At 39.9% G+C, this 22,170-nt stretch overlaps 3 protein-coding genes across 3 annotated transcripts; all 3 read right to left on the bottom strand.

Annotated features, from left to right (window-relative positions):
* Positions 1-524: 524 nt before the first annotated feature.
* Positions 525-3,506, bottom strand: psmb3 (proteasome 20S subunit beta 3). The gene is made up of 6 exons (XM_080029403.1): positions 3,379-3,506; positions 2,132-2,316; positions 1,629-1,736; positions 1,320-1,497; positions 796-890; positions 525-710 (listed from the first exon to the last, which is right to left on the bottom strand). The coding sequence occupies exons 1-6, from the start codon at positions 3,379-3,381 to the stop codon at positions 662-664; spliced, it is 618 nt and encodes a 205-aa protein (XP_079885529.1). The 5' UTR covers positions 3,382-3,506; the 3' UTR covers positions 525-661.
* A 680-nt stretch (positions 3,507-4,186) lies between these two features.
* On the bottom strand, positions 4,187-7,868 carry cwc25 (CWC25 spliceosome associated protein homolog). The gene is made up of 9 exons (XM_080029137.1): positions 7,732-7,868; positions 7,054-7,226; positions 6,720-6,959; positions 6,556-6,625; positions 6,052-6,203; positions 5,786-5,858; positions 5,465-5,661; positions 4,955-5,122; positions 4,187-4,632 (listed from the first exon to the last, which is right to left on the bottom strand). Exons 1-9 carry the CDS (start codon positions 7,747-7,749, stop codon positions 4,521-4,523), a joined length of 1,203 nt encoding a protein of 400 aa, XP_079885263.1. The 5' UTR covers positions 7,750-7,868; the 3' UTR covers positions 4,187-4,520.
* A 1,016-nt stretch (positions 7,869-8,884) lies between these two features.
* Positions 8,885-20,563, bottom strand: sp6 (Sp6 transcription factor). Its single transcript, XM_080028774.1, has 2 exons — positions 20,357-20,563; positions 8,885-12,931 (listed from the first exon to the last, which is right to left on the bottom strand). The coding sequence occupies exon 2, from the start codon at positions 12,804-12,806 to the stop codon at positions 11,889-11,891; it is 918 nt and encodes a 305-aa protein (XP_079884900.1). The 5' UTR covers positions 12,807-12,931; positions 20,357-20,563; the 3' UTR covers positions 8,885-11,888.
* Between the last annotated feature and the right edge of the window lie 1,607 nt (positions 20,564-22,170).

The following is a 22,170-nucleotide window of genomic DNA, read 5'->3' as shown; positions in this document are numbered from 1 at the left end:
TGAATCCTTTTCCTACATTAAATAATTTGGTTTTGTTTTATAGACCCATCAAGATAGGCAGTGATTCAAGAAAAAAATAATGTGGTTTAAATTGCTAATGCAGGAGATGAGGGAAGATTAAAATCACTAGAAAAAAAAGTTTATTTAAAAATACTCCAAGCTTCTTTATCCCATGCATTGTCTTTAGGGTGTTTGGTGGCATAAGATACCATGTAGTATTTACAGTGTATGTCAGTCTGCAGGGTGCCACACACTGAAATTAACAGTTTCTATTATCTCACTACTGATGTTGCCGTTTTCTCGCAAAAGGTGCACAGCCCAGAAGACTGTAGTAGGTCAAACTAGTTATAGTTTGGCCAGACCTGTTGTCAACTTCCTTTAATTCTATTTTATGTTGCCAAGTATGGAATCTTGGTTTGGTGCAGATCCTCTGAATTAGGTTGAGGGAAAATGCTAAATTTAACAAAAAGATGTGTAAAGTAGACGTGCAAGTTCCTCCAATAACAGCAAAAGTCAAGTTCATTGTTTGAACCTGTGTTCTTTATTGAACAATATCAATAAGAAAGAAAAACAAAAAAAACAGTACAAGCATTGTTTATTATTTTTATACAAAAGTTGTTTGTGTGTGTGTGTTGGTGAAGTGTGAGGAGAAACAGAAGCTCTAGTCCATCCTGGCCTTCAGGGTTCGTGTGGTGATCTTGTCTTTCTCACTGCATGAGAAAATAGAAAGTTGTCAATAACTGCAGACATTTCCCCCTAACCTGTGTATACTGTATGTGTTGACACTGTACTTACATGACATGTACTACGACTCCCATACCAGACACTGCATCCCTATCCACTGCATTCAGCATGGCCTGGGAGATGGTCTCAAACAGGTCCTCTGGTTCCTGCATCAACAAACACATTTCTCTCATAGACATTCTTACATTATTTACTTAAGCACAACCTGTGGCCAGAATGACTGAAACATATGTGGGCCTCACACTGAACATTACAAGAGGTGTGTCTCAAACAACCTCAAGCCTCTATGGCACAAATGAATGAACAGTCAATAGGTCTCCCAATAACACAAGTGGCAGATTTGTATTCCTCCTATGTTGAATGCTGTGCTGCCCTCAAGAGTTAGGCCTGAAAACCACACACAGCATTCATATTTAACTACATCTACATGCACAATCAAAGTCTCTCATTTTTAAGTAGGATTCTGCAGACATTCATTTGCACAATTACTTTTCACATTCATAAACTGGTCATTAAGCGTAGAGCAGTCAACCTACTGGTGTATAAGTGACATCAAACCTGACGTACTAACTTACCATGTCTGGCTCCCACAGAGATTCACACATGCCGTACATCTGCTCTGAGCAGGTGCCGCTCACAACAAAGTCTTCTGTCACCATGGAGCAGCCGATCAGATCCAAGGAGCAGATGAATGGCTCAGAGGTTTTGGGGTCTAGTCCGGCGATCACAGGCTCAATGTAGTACGGCCCAAACCTGGTGAGAGGATCAACATGGGACCACATTGTCTTTTACTTTCTTTCTATGCAAGTATTAAAAAATAAACATTGTGTCGTCCGTCTGAGGCTTGTCCCCTGGAAATCAGTTGGACGCACACACTGACTCACCTCTTTTCATACAACAGGTTGGACACCATGCTCATGAAGGTCTTGGGCTTGATTTGGCGACCCTCCTTCAGCTCATACAGGTTCAGCCTGAATTTAAGCCTCTGTGATCTGCACACAATGCAAAGACACCCAGTTACCATCAGTGTGATTCACTGACAATGCACTTCAAACATATTTCCTAACTGTAACTAACAGCAGTAGTAATATCTCAGTCTTCCCTGCATCACTAGTAATAGCAACACACAGTAATAGAAGTGTACAACTACAGCATAGTGTCATTCTAAATGATACATAATGGTATTTAACTTAAGACACAAGGCTTAATTTTAATTTGCGTGTTTTGAAAGTAGGGATGCTTGTTGAGGTAATAACCTTGTGAAAACACTGTATAACCGATAACAGCGACCAGACATTAAAAAATGAATACACCGTACATGCAAGAAAAGCTTCCATTGTGCCCTGTTGATGAAAAAGAGAAAGACATGGAGGTTAAGGCCACTCACACTGTCTGAACGTCAGTGGCCAGTCCAGCCAGGCCGATGTAGAGCTTGTCTCCCATGGGGAAGATCTTCTGGAAGTCTGTGGTGACCATCTGGGCCTGGATGCCAAACCTGCGGTCTGCAGCTATGGCCACACAGTTCTTCCCCCGCATGGCCATGACGGCCCCGCCATTATAGGACATAATAGACTGGAGGAATCAGAGGAGAGAGGTAAGTTAGTGAAAGCAGAGGCGGTTGATATATCAAATGATTTATCTATTGACAGAAAATGTATCATTATCAATAACTTTGTAAAGCAATTGAAGTTATAAAAACAATACTTTCAAAATGTAATGGGTCTATTTTAAAAGCTGATTGTAATAAGATTTGACACTTTTACGAATATTGTACGGTCAACATAATGAATTGGTTGAGAAAACAATAGGCAGAGGAGTCAATATTAAAAATGGAGGCAGGCTGATGTCTTTCCATGAAGCATGAATAGAAATAACAATACAAGAATCAAAAGAACTCAACCACAGGACTGGGCAGCTGGGCTACTAATGCACATGTGTAACATTGATCACTGATCACAGAACAACTGAAACTGAAACTGACAAGGGACTTAAATTTAAATAAAAAGTGTAGCTATAGACAGTGGACACATTTGTGAAATATCACACGTAATATATTTCTGAATGCAATGGATTTACGTGAGAAGGTCGTAACTACATTGTTAAATGTGTAGCTGTTGACAGTGGCTTTCCATTAACTAGTTATAAGATATATATTGTGTTAAATATCATCTATAGCTAAGCTGACAATTTCTGTCAAATTTTAGCGAGTGTTAACACGAAAGGAAATTCAGAAGTTTGAATTAACGTTATTCACAAAAGCAAAATTCCCAAAAATGGATTGATTTAGGGAAAGGATAGTAGTAGCCTTTAATATTAAAATACAACGTTAGCTCATTAGCTACGCTAAGTATTTAGCTTCCCAGTGACTTGCGCCTGCTACTGTTATAATTTCTTCCTCAGTATCGTTAGCTGAATCATTACCTACACTATATCGTAACTTAAGGAAGTTATTACAACTCGTACACCTTTTACCATAAATCCTTATACAGAGAATATTAGCGAACTTCAGTGAGCATGTTAAGAGCTACCAACATTAGCCTAGCCAAGCTTTTGCAACTGATGTCCAAAACTAGCCATTTAAACAATTTTACTCCACAAAGCACACGCATATGAAACAATGTATGATGTTCTTACCATGGTGACACTGTTTAAGAAGATTCCTCACTAGTAAAACGTATAAACTCCACTGTTATTCGTAACTAATGTGAATGACTGCTCGTTTCCGAGAGTGACTACACGATTTAGAAACACGAAGATCACTCTATCATGATTTTCTTACGTCATCACTTGCCCTAAGGTAATTGGTTGGATTAACTGCACTCGGTGCAAAGCGCTGCCGTTATTGGAGGATACGGAGAGCAGTCAACGGTGCATGCATAGTTTGTTTGAGAGGTGTTAAAGTGAAAATATAACCGGCAGGTTGCTGAAACTCTTGGGTATGAGGAACTTCAGCGCGGACTAGATATTAATATTTATGGGTTAATTGGTCTCAATAGTTTTTCTATTAACTTAAAAGATCCTCAATGAAATGACACAGTATAGGATACGTCCTTGCTTGCTTCAATTGTTTGACCAACATCTACAAAGCTCATAAATAAATAAATAAATAAATACAAATGACAGACTAGCTACCACCTGTGCATAATTGCATAACTGTAACCACCAAACCTGCTAATTATATATATTTTTAAAAATACTGTTACATTTAGCATATATTCATTAGCAAAAAAAAATTTCAATGAGGTTTTGAGTAATATAAATCCTACTTCTGAGGATATTTACTACAGTAAAACGCATTTTCATAAGTTCAGTTTTGGCACATGTGCCATTAACTTTGTGTGATCTGAAATGTTCAATTGGGGACTGAATATTGAGCGGTGTGTTTAGAGTGACAAGAGAAGTGTGGTTAAAAAAGCAAATATAAAAACATGAAGCTCTGGAAATATGTTTTTATGCCAGTATCTACTCACAGGAGTACAGTATGTAACAAACATATTTTACAAAAGATTTTGAGATAAAAGGAGGTCCTGGAATAATGTAAAAACAAAAACAATGCTGTACAAAGTTCAGATCACATGAACATTTAAAAAGGGGTAACTAGAACAGATCAGCCATGATAAGCCATTTACATTTGTTTGAAATGTAAATTATGTCATTGTGGAAACTGCTTTTCAAAATAAAAGCCACTGGCAGCCAGGCATGGGATACTCCCACCACTACATCCATCCTCAATGCATTCATACACAGTTCATCTGTAGTAGAAATGTGTTGTGTGTTCATCTCTTCATGAAGTTGTCCATGGCGGCCGGCGTCCTCTGAATGGAGTGGATGTTCCTCTTCACTCTGTCCTCTACGGTAGAGCTGGTAGCGCTCTCCAGCTTCATGTTACTGTGAGAGGGAAAGGTGAGTGTTACTGGAGCCAAACATTAACCATGCAAGACAGGTTCAACATAAACACTTAACTTAAAAAGAATGTAATGACTCTTTTCCACCACATGATACAGTCTCTACTCGCATTTTTTGGTTTCCCCCCAAAAAAGTACCCGGTAGTCTAAGTAGGGAGTCTACCAGTGACTCTAAATACAAAGTAAGACAGCCTGCTATTACACAGCATGTCTCTCTGAGTAGTTAAGGAGTAGAGTAGAGCCAGTACCATGCAATTGAGAATCGCCATAAATGTCCCGGCCCTCCGATTATCTGTGATACTTACTGAATGAAGCCAGCATGGCGGTCGTGCTTGACGTTCTTTTCCCGCTCCCTCTCCTGCTCGTCTTGCTTCTTGTATCTCTTGACGTTGTTCTCCCTGTCCTCCTCCCTCTGCTTGGCCTGGTCCATCATCTCCAGCCTCTTCTTCTCCAGCTCGTCTGCAGAGAGCTTCCTACATCACACAGGACAATATATAAACTGGTGTGGGTGATGATTTATTAAGAAAGTGCTTAAAAACATTACAATTTAAAAAAAAAACATTTTCTAATGGCTTTCTGATACTCCAAAAAAATCCAGTGTTAACACACATTCTGGGCTACTCTAAACGAGCATGTCGCTAGCTATGATGTGCCCCCTTTGTTTAAATTACCCTTTAACAGAGCCTAGGCTGTTTATCAACACCACTGTTTTTGTTTATTATATATAATATTAGTAATGTCAGAATTTGGACTAAAGCCATCATCTATAAGTGCAGTGTCTACAGTACACGTTGTGGAGCCCTGTCAACTCTTACTTGGACACTGGGTTCCTCTGTCTGTTGTGGCGCTGTCTCTGCAGGCTGGAGGCTGCTGGCTCCGCCTTCCTGTCTCTGTGTGAGGAGGCAGAGTGGGAGTGACTGTCCCTGTGGTTCCTGTGTGGTGACTTGGAGCGGCTCCTCTCACGGCGCCCAGAGTGGTTAGCAGAGGGCTGGTGATGTCTGCTGGCAGGGAGCTGAGAGGGAAGACCAAACTGTTAGTGCTCATACTGGTTCTGCTCCAGTATGACAATAATCATATGTGTGTGTGTGAGAAGGTAAACAGTGGTATCATGAAATACTGCCACGTTGCTCACTGACCAGTAGACCGTAGCCTGGAATATGGTGGGAGCGGGACTTGCTGTCTGCTGATGATTCATCTTGTGAATGTGACCTTAAAAATAGAAAGAAAGGGCCACAGTTAAAACAGTACATTTGAATAACTGACTTAATGCCCCCCCCCCCCCCCCCCCTTGTGCCAAAACAGCAGTAACAGTGTGAATATCATTATTAAAAAAAAAAAAATTTCGGGCACATAAATCCCAATTCTATGGTCCAATTAGACCTTCAGCAATCTCCTTCCATACCGGTGTTTCTTCTCATCTTCCTCTTCTGAGCTGGAGTTTGAACTCCTCCTCTTGTGCTTCTTCTCCTTCCTCCTCTCTTTCTCTCCTTTCTTCTCCTTCTTGTCCTTCTTCCTCTTCTTTTTCTTGTCTTTCTTGTCCAGATTCTGTCGCAGCTGGGAGAGAATCAAACAATGTACGGACAGTTAAAAAGGAAACGTCACGGAAAGATTCTGAGAAGAGAAATACATGTTCATGTCAGACAGGGATGAGTTGGTTATATAAGGTTAAATAATCCAAATCTGAAAATAAGTCAGTCAAAAGTCAAGAGGACATTTTAAAAAGGTGAAGTCAGCGGTGGGAAAGCTTGTTGTCAAAATCAGTGTATATCTCCTCACGATCGGTGCTGTGTTTGCTGATATATACTTTGTTAACACACACCCGTTTACAGAGCCTAGGCTGTATATTAACACCAGAATCGCCGACTCCACCTTTCAGATGTCGTCAAATTGAAAACTTTCCGCTTACCATTTCTTTAATTCTCTTCATCTTCACTGGATTAGTGAGGACTTCTCTCTTCTTTTCTTCCTCCCGTTTCCTTTAGATAACAAACAAAACGTTAATTTAATCAATTTGCAACTTCTTTTAGCAAATTTTCAGAACATATCACGAGAGGGAAGGGACCTGCTCACCTGATTTCAAACAGCGGGTCTTCCCTGATCTTGGCAGCCAGGTCCAGGTTGGAGGCAGGAGTGGAGGGGTTGAAGATGGACCCAGGCAGGAGGCCGGTCTCAGCCGATGGACCGCTCTCTTGCTCCTCGAACTGCTCAGTGATCTGCTTGTCAATGGGGCGACCCAGTAGATACTCATCTCTGGACACCTGACCGGCAGGGCCCTGGTACATCCAGTCCAGGCGATCGTCTTTTTTCTTTCTGTCATCATGAAAAGAGATACAATGCGACTTCAGACAACCAATCCATTTGTCCTGCAAAGCCACTTTCGCGTTATTATCGGGTAACTACTTACTTGATGGCGCCTGAAGCCTCTGCAAATCTTGTCATTTCCTCTCGAGTCCGCTCGTTTTTCAGTTCTTTCTGGAGCTCCTCAATCTTCTTGACCTCGGCCTCATGTTTCTGTTCAGCTTTCCAAACACGCTCGATGTTCTTCATAGTCTGGGGATGCCAGCTCTTCTTCAAGTTCTGGCACACGACAAAGATGAAGACATTTAGTAGCTGTAGCTGTCAAAACTACATGGTACTAATACTACTAACCCTTGTGTGCGATCTTAACTTGAAATAGTCTTTACCCAGTAAGTCAAAAGTATCCATGTCAACAGAATGGGTTTAATGATCTAAAGTGTACCATTGATGATGATATGGACAATATGTAATCTAAAAACAGAATAGTTCACAAGTTAACTCAATGTTTATATTGTATTCAAAGTAACAGTCAGTGGACGCTAAGCTAACGCAAGCTAGCTGTTAACGTTATGTAACTAGCCACTAGCTAATGAAACAGCAAATGAAATATAACAAAAAGACCTCATCAGTATATGTATTGCTGAACTTTATAACGTAACAGGTATCAACTCCTGCTGTACGAGCAGCCCATCTTTAAACAGCTCTTTTCTGAATAGAGTTTGGTGTTAACGGTCTCTAAACATCACAGAAAGCGCCTGTTGACGATGAAGAAGCTCAAACTTACCAGGTCGCCGCCCCCCATCTTGAAAAATTCAACGTTTCACACCAACGAACAAATAAAATAGACGAATTTGTCCGTAATAGTTTAAAAGGTGACCAAACAAAAGTTGACCGCTAGCTAGAAAATGGAGCAACCGAGGCTTATGTTTGATGTGTGTGAAGAACTTGTTCCTGTTTTGTATATTTCATCTTCCGGTTGCAGCTCGTGGTGCCTTCACGCACTCATTGTAAGGTCGTAATAAACACACCGACCGGCTTTGGTATCTTGTACGCTAGTTTACAGTAGGTCTACAAACCTTTATATGTCCATGCTACAAACGGACGATGTGTCAATGTTGGTGGTGGACTGGTTTCTGATTAGTCGCACAATTTATAGGACTATCATAAAGTTGAACGCATGATGATGATAGCCTGCTGTCACCCTTTTGATACAAATACTTTTTTCATGTGCCATATGTTTTCAACTTGGAATTCTGACCCCTTCTGTCCGTTTTTGGCTTCTCACACAATGTCAAAGCAATGCTTACCATGCTTTGACCTTAATGTAGCCTGGACATGATTTATTAACAATTTAATTGAATATTGGTTTGGCATTTGTTGTTTCAATTGAAGGATTGTAATAGATATGAAAAGGTCAAAGTGTCCAATGAAATGAAAAAAAAACCTTTCTGCAAAAATGTATTAGAACTTGCTGTACCATATAGTATAGTAGGCTACATGATCTTGAATTATCTTTGGAACCCCTTAGATGTTTCTTCTTATCTCTTGGGCAGTGCCATGACCCTGGCTGGGAATCAATGGTTTAATTTCCACATTAGCATAACAACTACGCTGTAATCAGAACAGCTAATTTTAGAAAACATTCAGATATAAAAGCCAATTCTGCATTAAATTAGTATCTAAAACATTATACAAATGTGTACAAGCTTTCTGCTTCTGCCACAGTACAATCCAACCATAAAAATAAAGATCATTGTTTTCGCAGCTTTTTTCACACAAATTTAAGGGAAATTTTAAATGCACAGAAAAGTTGATAATAATCACATCTTAAGGTTCAACATGGCCACCGAATATAGTTTTTTATTTAATAAAGGACAATAAATTGATTAAATACAAGTTATTACACCATGATACTAAACGTATTAAACATTTCCAAATCATTTATTAAAGTCAAACAATTACTACAGCAACCAATTTAACATCTTGTTCTAGTGACCAACATGAGAGACTATCTATAATAACAATTTCAACAACAATAATAATAGTCAATACACAATAATTGACTTTAAGCAAGTTCTTCCATTTCTTATCTTTTATACATAAATAGAGCAATTATGAGCCTCCAATAATGCAAGTTCCCTCACATAATAGAAATGGCAGCCTACTGACAGTGATTGTACATCCTAATGCTCACATTGCCTTCTATAGAACTATTGATTACAACATATTGACTATGAAAGTTAGCTATTCAAAACAAGTGACCTAAAACCTTTTTGATGCGTGTGTTGTTAAACTACATGTTATGTCATTTACTAGCCTGCTAACATAGTCCCACTCTGCACGCTAATTCAGAATGTAATGGTTGTCATGTTTCCAAAAAGAGTTCTGTTTTAATGATTTGTCAGTGAACATGGAAACACAGCAGACACACCAACAGCTGTTAATAAAATGTGGTGACAGATGAGCACTTCACACATTCTTTGTTGATGATAGGTGCTACAGCTTGGTCTGACATGCAAATGTTTACCCAGCTGATGATATCTGGAAGAACTGTATACACAGACTTAAAGAGGTATACCTGGATAGTTTTGTCAAAACTGCCTTCTGCTGCCACTGACGATGATTTTCTGTTGCACATTTCAAATAGTTAAAGCAGTAACTTACTTTTGTTGGCCCTTAGGGGGCATCAAAAACTATTTTCAAATAAATATGACAATCACATTTAATCACCATCTAGTGACAGTATGGCAAAAAAGAGCAAACAGTTGCCTAATGACACATCCAGAGGACAGATGTAGGGGAAAACTTTCATTCTTCTCGAGTTTCTGGCTGGACAAATACAACACACTCTCCTTTGAGCTTTGGTTTTGTCTTCACCAATCCCTAGAGGAAATAATTTGCACTTTAATTGCTAAATGCTCCACAATGTTAATCAGCTATTTGCTGATTTTGTTTTCTTGCATTTTGTGTATAGCCAATCAGCCTTACTGTTGCATACTCATTCAAGCTCAGGGCAGCTGCCGAGTTGAGTGATTACTCTCTGATTTCATCACTAAGAGCAATTCAATTGATCCATCGTTAGTATAAAAGCATTGATTTAGTGCAGCTTTAAATCTTGGGACTGCGGAGGCCTTTGGAATAAAATACCTTTCTGGAAGTTTTCATTCCGCACCAGCAGCCTGTAGTGATGACAGGCTGGATCCATGACGTCATGTTTTGTGTCGAGTACGATCGCTGTCAACAGCATTTAGCAACACAAACCAGGATTCATTTGATCAGGCATGTCCAGCTTTGGTGATGATGATCTTGTTCCCACTTGCCAGGAGCAGAGAGGGCGTTGTGAGGGAAGTTTTACACTAAAGGCCGAAAATTCCCTCTCAGGCATCACTGTCCTGTCCTCGGAGGTTCTGATCACCTTGCTGTATTTTTCAGGTTCAAATAGTTGTGATTTGTGAGTTGACCTTTTTCATATAACTGCCACTCCTAAGGGTTCTTTGCATTCATTCCATCTGGTAAATGGAAGACATTCTCCTACTGTATGATAATTTCATTAAAGGTCACATATTATGCTAATTTTCCAGTTATTAAATTGTCATTTGGGGTTCCACTAAAAACTGTTTTCATGGTGGTATGTCCAAAAAAACCTTTATATTTCTCACAGTGCCATCGCTCAATCTCCTCTCTTTCAGCCTATGCCCGAAACACTCCAGTTTGGTGCCTGTTTCTTTAAGCCCCGCCTTCCAAAAAGCCCAGTCTGCTCTGATTGGCCCTGAATCTAACACAGATATATGGGTGTGTGCTTATCCAAGGAGTAGGTAGTGACAGGATAGGTCGTTAATGAGAGGGCGTGGCTTTCTGACGCCATAACGGGAGAAAAACTGGGATTTTGAACACAGGTTTTCTGAAAGGTGGAGGTGGAGATGGTTGTTTTTCTCATACTTTGGACGTCTCTAGATACAATGTGGATCGATATTGAAAAAGTGCATTTTGCATAATAGGTGACCTTTAAGTTTTTGCCTTTAAAACTACTACACACCATTGTGGTAGCATTTGTAGTGCATGGAATTACCGTTTTTTTTTGTATCATATTGTATTATATCATATTATTTTATATTATATTACATTATATTATATTGATATGAACATCATGCTGCCACAGCACAACATTCTGTTGTACTTTCCTTTCGTTGATAACATTTTAATGACTTTCATACCAACACACACACACACACACACACACACACACACACACACACACACACACACACACACACACACACACACACACACAGTTTGGAGGCATGAACTCTCACCCTTCCAAATGGCTACTGACTTTTTTTAAATGAAAAAATGTTCTATTATATTCCAGTGTCATATCACAACTTGTACAGTATCGCTTTACACATATGCTGAAAGTTTGAAGCAAAAACAAAATATCACTGTTTGTTTTGGCCTTTCAAAAGCATACTGCCTTTGAAATTGGTAAATTAAAGTGTGTTGGAGACAAACATTGAGTTAACTCTTCTAGTAACACATTTGATTAAATTCAGTGTAAACAAGTAAACAAGCAACCTTCAGTTGATCTCATCCCAGTCTCTTAGTCTGCTGGTGGTAGCTCTAGCAGCAATGGAAGTCCAGCAACAAGCTGCAGCTTACGTTTTATTGCCTCCAGCCACCTTTCACTTATAGTAAACAGACAGAAGTTGCTGTCTCTCTGTGCTATAACATTGCCATTATCACTGAGTTAGCCCAGTTGATCAATTCACAGGACCACAGGCAAACACTTTGTGTTCCATCCAACTTAAGTCTGTTAAAATTTGTCCAAACCTCTTTTCTATTCTCTATTCTCTATGTATTCTTGACGTAAACCTATGACACCTCCAGAGAGAGGAACCAATGCTTTACGTTTAACCGCTAAACATTATTCTGAAAGGGCTGATCTTAGCCGGACTGCCCTGACACGCTGGAGACTGAGTGGTCCGTCTCACATTTCAGCTTCAGCTCTGTGGCGTCGGATGCAGACACATTTGTGGATGACTGAGTTGTAGTTGCATCAAAGCCCTTCTCCATCCTCCCCTCTCCATTCACCCTCTCCTCCCCGTGTCCAGGCGGGGACTCGTGCGTGCGCATGTGCTTGGATAGGTGGTCGTTTCGCATGAAAACCCTCGGACACAACGCACAGCTGAACTTCTTGGCACCGGTGTGCGTCTGTAGGTGGCGCTGCAGTTCGTCGGAGCGGGTGAACCTCTTGCCGCAGAAGAGCCAGTTGCAGACAAAGGGCCGGTCCCCACTGTGCCATCGCAGGTGGGCCTTCAGGTGGGAGGTCTTGGCGTAGGCTTTGCCACAGCCAGGGATGTGGCAGTTGTGCATGTGTTTCCTCCTACTGTCGTCGGTGCTCTGCCCCAGCTGTTCGGCGTGGACGCAGTTCGGGCAGCGACATGCGGCCTGGCCTGCCCCTCTGGAGGAGGTGCGGCGTGTGGGCTTAGGGCGGACTGAGATGGGGTTCTCCTGCGGTTCCTCCAGGGAGAACGGCTCTTGCTGCAGCATTTCCTGTGCCAGCGGCTCCATCTTGAAACCATCCTGGGCAAAGAGGTGAGATGAGTGAGAGGCATGAGTGTGTTGAACCGGAGGTAAGCTACACAGCTGTGGGTCAGAGCCATAAGGCCCTAGGGAGTGCTGCAACCCCATGGAGCTTCCTGGATTCACTGAAGGCAAGCCAACACTCTGGCCCGTCTGCAGGTCGATCCAGCTCCCTGACTGGACGTCCCTGTGGAGGTCCCACCAGGACTGGATGTTCATGTCTTCTGAGCTGCCACTAGACGGTGCTGACCGTAACCAAGGCTCATAAGGGTGGGCCATGTGTGCAGCTGGTGCAGGTGCAAGACTGTTGATGATGAGGACAGCCGCTTAAAGTGTTGTTCACTGTCTTTTGGGGAACGCTGAGAAGATTAGCACATAGTGGGATGGCGAAGCATTGAAAGAACCTGCAGGAAGAAAGAACACAAACTGTTAGAATAGAATAGAATAGAATAGAATAGAATAGAATAGAATAGAATAGAATAGAATAGAATACAATAGAATACAATAGAATACAATAGAAAATATCTTTATTGTCTGGCGGGGTATATATTTGTCTTTGGCTCACCAACCAAACCACACATAATATTGATTGCACTTAGAATATATGATTTTTTAAATATATTTTTTATTAACCAAAAGGGGCTCTATAGCGCCTCCCAGAGCGCAGAGGTTGAAACTGGCTTAAACGAAGATGAGAGCCATCTGAGATTAAGCTCCTCGCTTTTCTCCTTACCCTTTCTTCAAAAAGTTGCGTCAGGGCCTTTTGTGGATTTCCAACTATTGTGCTTGCTATGACACGACCCTAGAAAGTTTGTTCTTGGACTTGCAATCAAAGTGACCAAACTAGGCCGGAAGGTGAAAGGTTAAAACGCTCTTTACATTTGATTTATATACAAGTTCTAAAATTGCGGACTGACACAAAGGCCACTCAGTTTCCTCAGGAGGTAAAGTATGTGTGAGGTATCTCTTAAAAATCACCACACAGTGTTCTCGGAGAAACTCGACTTTGAGTCCAGAATTGTGCCAAGATATTTGAAGTTTTGCACAGTTTCAACAAGTTGGACATCAAGTGAAACTGGCTGTGTTATCTCATCAAATCTGGTATCAACTCACCCCTTTCTCATGTTCTCATTGAGTGTGTTCTTTGAACTTTGAAGTTTTGAGGTCATTTTTTTTCTTCCAGCCTTTGAATTTACTCAGCTTCTGCTGATCTAACGTTTCTAAACGTTTTGAAGTGCAGACACTCAGGCTCAAATCCTCCTGTCTACAACATTTGAATAACCAACCCTGTGAACTCCTCGCTCATTGCCATGGATACTGCAGTTCTCACGCCGCGTGGCCGTGGAGACAGAAGAGAGAGGGGGGGGAGGGAGTGGGGGGGGGGGGTAGACATGTCCAGGCAGAAGCCACATGCATCCGCTGCCAGGTACTTCCCATGGAGGACAGTCAAAGACAAGAGCAAAGAAAACAACATCACCATCGGCCCTGTGCAAAAGGCAGAGGCGGGGGGGAGGGACCGGAGTGAAGAGGAGTGTTGACAGGAAAGCAGTTTGGTAAAGGAAGAAGTTCCAGGGAGGTATGGCTGCAGGCCAAAGTCTATTTGTACGTCTCTGAGGTTTGTAGATGTGAAACCTGGCAGACAGAAGAACCAGTCTTTTATTTTTTTTATAAATCGCAGATGATTTACAACAACAGCCCTGAAGGCAAGTTATAAAAGAAGGAGCCCCGTAAAAAACAGTCCAGCTTTTAGACACAACTGACTGCAGAAAGCATCAACAGTTGCAGTCTGACGGCATTCAGGAGCCGCTGAATGGAAGTCCCAACAATAACACAAGAACAATTACTTTATGTATATAATTACGGGCACACGCTCGGAAACGGCATCCTGTCCCCAACACACTCCAGGTATGCACTTCATCATCGTCAGTCAGCAGGGGGAGGGGTTTCATATTTCCAAAGGTGACACAAAGCTTGTTAAAGTTGGACAAGTCTGTGGAAATTTATGACGAAGAAGCTTTACCAGCCAGCGAGACTTGCGCCTGGCTCCAAACATGTCCTAGCCCCAAACAATCTTGTTGACTTCCACCACACCCCCCTGGCCTGGAACATCTACAATTATCTTTACAGCAGGAAACCGTAAAGTCTGAAGCTTTAGAGGCTGGTATCTTTAGTCATATCTGGCATAGCAAACGGCACAAGTTCGATCCACAAACAAGACGTTGGGTTCCAGTGTAAGACGTACATGACTGAGGCCATAGGGGCCACATGTATAGAGGGGTATTTTGGTAACCGTATTATTGTCTGTGCAGTTTGGCCTTTTGTCCACACTCAAATGTCACAACCGGACACTAAAACCGAAGAAAAACTCTGTATCTTGTATTTGTGGGGACCGAGAAACCAGAGGCGGTCAATTGTTGTTTACATCTACTGAACATGCGCCAACTTCGTTCAAGGACATGCTCAATGCGCATGCTCACAATGTTCATCTGTGGGCTTTGACAGGACACATATTGCCCGTTACTGACCTTGCACAGTAACGTCAGTGTTTCCAATGTGTTTTTGCATTGTGGTAGATTTTCTAAAACAAAGGTGTGTGTACGGGAGTTATTCTGCGCTTTTTTGAATATCCATTTATGTGTGGACACGGCCTTAGTGCAGGCCCATAGAAGCTGGCTGACAGTCAAGGATGCCCTCTGTAGATCTCAATTTGTTCTGTCAATACAACCAAAACCAACATGATTACACTTGCTTCTCAAGGGTTCAACTGAACCCACACCGAGATGCTTTTTAGTCGCAATGAAATCGTAAAGCAATTAGTTTGGAATTCCCTAATGAAAGGTCTGGTGTTAAAGGTCAAGCTGATTTATTTCAATGTCGGCCTGGAGCCAGAGCCGCTCTGTAATTTTTGGGGAATGCGACTCAATGCGACTGGAATGGTCGCCCCAACTCCGCTCTTTACTGACACAACCGTAAACAAAGGAAGACAGCAGCATCCTCCTCCTCCTCGGTTGGCCAAAGTGCTGGGAGCATCACAGGCTCCTCCGAGGGAAACAGCTGGCACAGGGGGGCCCCCAGGGGGACGGGCAGCCCCTGGAGGAGGGGGAGGATAGTACCAAGCAATGACAGAGGCCTGGTCATAAAACCTGCCCGAACCCAGACCCAGCAAAGCCCCCAGTTTTGCAAGTCTGCCATTAAGAAGAGGCAAAGAGGGAGAGGGAGCGAACGTTTATCTTTGTGATCTTCAATATGAAAGAGCAACAATATGAGTGCAGTCTTCTTGAGTTTTAATAACCCTTTTTACAATTTGTGTTTGCACAAATATTCCCAGTGTCAACCAGGGTTTCTGATTTAAGGTGACACACAGCAAGCAAAACAAGCACTGATCAATATTAAGATATTTGGTTATTTTTTTTCCATAACATGTCTATATAGTTTGTATAAACGGTCCAAAATGTACATGTGGATGTTTATTTCTCCTATTCAACCATCTTTAACAGCCATTATCTCAACATTAGTTTTTCTCTATACCCTAAAGCAAGAATCTCTGCATATAAAGCACTTAAATCAATTACAATCTCTCAAACTTCAATAATTCTTAGCACTATTCTGAAGGTTATTAAATAATGATTTTTTCATGAATTGTTTGATTTATTATACATTTTCTAGTTAGAAAATATGCAGAAATGCGTTTTTAGGACCTATACATAGTATTTTTTTGGTCTCAAGAATCTGTTCTGTAAAAACTTTGGACACTAATATCTTGTATATGAAATAAAGATTTTAACTGACTTTATCCAACATCTAGATTTACATTTAAGATGCAAATGTACACGTAACCAGTCAGACCCGCTCCACTGACATGCTTATGCTTCATGTCCCACAAGCCCGGGTCTGAGCTGGGAAAGACAGCTTTTAGCTTCAGTGTCCCTGACTCCTAGCCTGGCATTCCCAAACCCAATTAAATTTGCTGCGCGTGTTGGTCTGGACACGCTCCGTTGAAGCTTTATCAAGAAAACCAGAAATCTGGCTATGGTTTCAATTGGTTCTATCTAATATGGGCACGCCAGAGCCATTTATATGGTACTCTGGGGAGGACGTAACCGGATGACGACAGTGACGTGCATGCGACGTCGAAGCCGTGATAGTAAACATCAAAGATGGCTGCGGATATGTTGTGTGAGTTTGAGACTGCTTTGGCCTCGACCCTTAACGATTTGGAAGACGGCACTCAAATCTTTCATTAGCAAGTAAGTGGAATGTTCTGTTTTGCCGACCGACAACGGCAAACGTTTAATTTAACAGCTGTTCGCTAGTGCATCGCACCTTGTGCATCGCTCTGATTGGTTGTAGTGCTATCCAACTGCGTGCAGTGGCATTTGAAATGCACGAGTAGGAGCCGCCCCTTGAGTTGGAAATTACTATTGATCGTGGCCAGACCCTCTATCGTTCAAGATATCAGGGTCTGGATTTCCAGGCTACCTGACTCCTGGAACAACTTACAGCAACAAATTAAACTAAATACCTTCATATCATTTAACCAATTTAAACAAACTATCTTAAATCTGCCAAACTCTACCTGTAACTGTTTTAATTAGGCTATATTGTACTTTCACCCATTTCATTTTAATTGCTGCCACTCTTCACCACTGTGTAAATGTTTCGTGTATTTGATGTACTTTATTTGCATTGAATATTGTGTATGTATTGTTGTTTTTCCTTTGAATTTGTTTGAACTCGACGTCATTGTAAATGAGGGTCACCCCTCAATTGGTCTCTCGAGGATAAATAAAAGTTAAATGAAATGAAATGAGATATTGCCAAATTTGCACATTTATTTAAACATTTTTGGTAATACAAAAAGAAATTATGATTTTAATCATTGGCAAAGTTTCATGATGATATCTATAAGTTAAAAAACGTCTCCCTATTCACCTGCAGTTTCTCACCTTAAGAAGCTAATAATAAGACTTCTCCAACAGCAGCTACAACTTGCATTCATACATTTTGAAGCCCAGTTTCCAGAATAATTTACAGGCCCAGTTGAGTCTATCCACCACAAATCTCCCGTATCTCATTTTAGATGGATAACACAGATGAAACATTAATACTTTAGTTTAAATGGATTTAAAATCCGTTTTTTTCTAGCCAGCTCGGAGGACAAGATAGGTGAATTGGAACCGATCAGTGCGTCAGGGGTCAGGTCAGCACTAGTTAAACTTTATATTATGTTAAAATCAGCATGTTCATTCGCTTATCAACCGTGTGTGGGCAAATACTCCGCATCCACACCATAAAAACTCTAAACATGTTGAAACAAACGCAAAGAGCTGGTGTAATGACCAAAATCTGGCCCCAAACCTGTCATTGAAGATGGAATGAAACTGAATTTATAATATCCTCTGACTGGCTTTGGAATTAAAATGTTATTTGGATTAAGTTACTGTTATACAAAACTCGAGATGGAAGGCTAATCTCTGCTGATAAATTAAGCAACAGTACACGTATGCTGTGTGATTAATTGCATAGATAGTTCAGATATGAGCAACAGCTACACATCGTCAGTGATTTAGGAGTGTCTATGAGACACTGAGTCATTCACAATGCTTTTACCTACTGCGCATTTTACTACATACCTACAGCAGTTCTATTGACAAAAGCTTTTTAACAGCATTTTTGTAGCTTTTCGTCTCTTCTGAGTGGACACAGTGTAAACACAACACTCTTTCACACTGGACTTACAATGTCTTCAGAGCCATCATTTTCAGCCACTGTTCATTGAATGCAATAATATTTTATATCAAGTTTGACACACACACACACAAAGACATGCACGCGCGCGGAATTGAATCTGATATAATTGTATGTGCTTGTTCATGTTTCAGCGTTTTCATGGACACATTCAATTTTGTCTATTGTATCATGGATGTGATTTTATTTATCTATTAGGAATCAAAATTTTATTTACCATCAAAATTGTAAAGATATGTCAATAAAAAAAATACTTATAACCCATACTAGCATTACTTAAGTACAATTTGGAGTACTTCTTTGAGTTTACCCATTTTATGCATATATATATGTATACAGTATATATATATAACATAACATAACACGGTACCGTTTACTTTCATTTAAGGAGAGACACAGCATGCAAAAGCATTGTTTTATCAACTGCTGGTCAATTTTGAGATTTTTGTCTATTTTGCTTCTAGCATGTCTTCTTTCATACTATAATTAAAAGGTTGACTAAACCTTGTCTGCTTGCATATGTATAATGGAACGTAATGTATAATTCTCCTGTACAAGCATCTTTAACAGCCATTATCTCAACATTAGTTTTTTTTCAATACTCAACCAAGAAAAAACATTCTTAAGACCTGTACATAGTATTTATTGATTTATAAAATGAAAAGAGGATGTATCCAAAATCTGTACTGTAAACACTTTGGAAACTAATATGGTGTTCAAATGAAAGGGAGACTTTAACTCTGACTTTATACAACATCCTGATTATTGTTTTTTTAAAGAAATGTCATGCATATGCATAATGAGTAAGATTTGGCCAAATTTGCATATTCATTCAAAGATTTCTAACAACATTTTAATACAAAAAATAATTGCTTTAATATCAAAAATCCACCGGCAAGGTTTCATGATCTATAAGCTAATGTATTACTCTATTCACCTGCAGTTTTTCACCGTCATTACATTTTCTTGCTAATAGTTCTATATTTTACATCTACTATAAATGCATGGCGGTGTATATTTCTATACTGACTTACTGTAAACTGTAGTAAATTGTGTAAATATAAGTATTCCACAACTGTTTATCAATATTTGTAAGACAAAGATCCATCACCGCTGTTTAGTAATGGTATTTTTTTAATGAAACTCTTCCTATACAAACATAAGTAATATAAACTCCAATCAGACGGCCGGAATGATGTTGAAACACATTTGTTTAATGAATATTATTATATCCCATCATATCATGCGCACTATTGTCCATAAATGAATTATCTCTCAATCTTAATTCCAAATCTTCTTCCTCTCTTTCCCTGCATTTCATTTAGACCTCATTTTGGTCTTTTATTTGACCTTCTATCAAATCTTTTCATGATCAGAGTCCCCACGGATTGTTCCTACAAGTTTACTTTCAATAAATAACGAATACATAAATAAATAAGGAATTAGCAGGGAAAGAAGAAGAGTAATGATGAACTGCAACAAGTTGGTCAACACATTTTACTCAACATAAATGTACATATTTCATTCATTTCTCATAAGAATTGTGTGATTACTTCTAATTTCTTAACTGTTCATTTCCAGACTGTTTGAAGTAATTGAAGGTAGAAAAGCAGCAAGATTACTATTTTGTTTCTAAGTACATGATGGCACATTAGCCTACATCCCATTGAAACGTTCTTGACCATATCAATGCTTTAACTGCTGCATCCCCCAAAATACTGTGAACACGAATTCAAATTGAACTTGTAAACTTGAACAATATTTTAATGTCTGATTTCACTTTGCTCTTGTGAATGTCCACAACAGTTAAAAAGGAGTTATGTTGTGGTACATGTTCAGTTAATTGATCATTTGTCTGCTTCCAATATATGAAACTGCTTTCCCATGTCTGAACCTATAGGTTAGTCCCCGTTTGGCTGACTTGAAGCCAATAGCACATGCCTGCAATGTAATAAATGATTTCCATATTGTAATTTCTGGTAATGTGAACGAAGACACATTCATTTGTGATCCCCACAATATACAGTAAATGGCTTATCGCTTAGAGCAGGTCGCAGTGAAATGAAAAATTCCTGAGTTACCTGTATGTCCGTGGAACTTCTGCTGTTGATATTTTTCTTTTTTTGGAATAGATGAGAAACGTTGTCTCAGCTCAGTTCAGCTGCCGTTTCCCTTGGTCGGAACGTGTGCACAGAAAAAATAATATCCTCATCATATTTCATGTGATTTTCTCCATCGCAGACGGTCCAGGTGAGGCGAGTATCGGTGTGTCGGGCGCACAGGTACGGAGCATTCTGTGGAGTGACAAACTTTAGATACGGCTGTGCGTCTTGAGTGCGCCCTGGCTCCGCCCTCTGCTGTGTGCTGTCCCCCCCGCTCTGAAGATGCGCCCTCCTCGGCTGCAAAACACGAGGATCAATGTCAATGTCATCCGGGGCTGCCAAAAACACAATTGTCTTCCAACGTGTGGTCTTGGCACCTGCAGGGTCCAACAGGTTTCTATTGTAGGCTTCGATTCGTCCTAGGCCTATATGTTTTTTATTTATTCAAAATTCAAGGCAACATTAGATAAACGACCAGTTTTGGGAAGTAGTATCCAAGTTATTACATAAGGAGTGTTACTACATTTTGCAGTAGATTGCTGGATGTTCAGCTACATTCATATTTGCATAGTGATTCGAGTAAATGTACTTTATATTACCATTTTTGTGTAATTAACTACTGAAACTACAAACATTTTGGGGCCATAAAAAGAAAGGGATCCATTTTAATTTTACCATTCCTTCACTAACTGAACCCCCATTGATAAGCCCAAGATAATAGAAATTCCAGGTTTGTTCACAACAAACAATATGACATTCTTTGCAATTGAGTAGGCTACTTGTGAAAAGTCCAGGTGGGACTGTTTTATTATGGACACTAGGTTTAGATCTCAGTGCGAGTCACCTTCCAGGAAGCTGGATTGTCAGCTCACCTGTGAAAAGATTTGGTATTTTAATTTGTTATTTATTAAACAATGTTATTTAAATGTTATTTTTTGGTTTGTGTATTTCTTGTGAAAAACATATTCCTAATTTCTGTAGTGAACTCAGTGGCATTTTTTGTTGGCATGTGACCTTTTTGTATTATATTTTGTTTGAACTTAAAATCAAATACTGTACATAGGTTAATTTGACTACAAATTGTTTAATTTGTTTTTAGTAGCATGAACTACTTTTTCTAAGTATGCTTTAGTTAACCAAACCAAAGGTCTCCATTGCTTTGCTGTACTGCAACTTCTTCTGATGTTAAGACAGTTTCATATCGGCTCCTTCAACCACAGTACAGACTAATATGTGATTCTGTATTAAATCTGGCAACAACTATTTAGAAAGTAATAGTCAGAGTAACTGCATACATTTACTCAGATACCGTACTAAAGTACAGTTTGGAGTTAGCCTACCTTACTTACTTTATACTCCTCCACTACATGTTGGGGAGATTATTTTTTGTGGGGACAAAAATCACAATATGTAAGAGATTTTTATTGATATTTATATAACAAACCAACGTTATGAAGCAGTTAAAATGATTTCCACTTTTACAAACTGCATCAAATACTCTACTACTTCAATGTTCAAGCATTCATAATAATGACAGGGCCTATTCTGCATAATGATAGCTTTTACCTGCATGTGACACTTTAATTTCTAATACTTCTGTCAAGCTGGAGTAAAATATTCAGTTCAGGACATTTTAGTTTGAGCAGAATTTTTATAGTGTGTGGAATTGCTTCTTGTACCTTAGTAAATTATCTGAATTCTTTTTCTACCACAGCCTCCATCACGGTGTCTATCATCAATAGCATCGAAAGAACAACATCTTAAGCACTGGGGTCTTTGAATGGATAAGGTTA

The sequence above is a fragment of the Ammodytes marinus genome (genome assembly GCF_949987685.1).
Source record: "Ammodytes marinus genome assembly, chromosome: 6".
NCBI lineage: Eukaryota > Metazoa > Chordata > Actinopteri > Uranoscopiformes > Ammodytidae > Ammodytes > Ammodytes marinus.
This window is presented reverse-complemented; position numbering and strand designations above follow the sequence as displayed.

Coding starts and splice junctions, on each gene's coding strand:
- sp6 (XM_080028774.1), bottom strand. CDS start 12,806: ATGGCCCACCCTTATGAGCCTTGGTTACGGTCAGCACCGTCTAGTGGC.
- psmb3 (XM_080029403.1), bottom strand. Junction 1,498..1,628: donor AACCTGTTGTATGAAAAGAG/GTGAGTCAGTGT, acceptor TCCTCTCACCAG/GTTTGGGCCGTACTACATTG. Junction 711..795: donor GGAGTCGTAGTACATGTCAT/GTAAGTACAGTG, acceptor TTTCTCATGCAG/TGAGAAAGACAAGATCACCA.
- cwc25 (XM_080029137.1), bottom strand. Junction 5,859..6,051: donor GAAGATGAGAAGAAACACCG/GTATGGAAGGAG, acceptor TCTATTTTTAAG/GTCACATTCACAAGATGAAT. Junction 5,123..5,464: donor CAGAGGAACCCAGTGTCCAA/GTAAGAGTTGAC, acceptor TGTGTGATGTAG/GAAGCTCTCTGCAGACGAGC.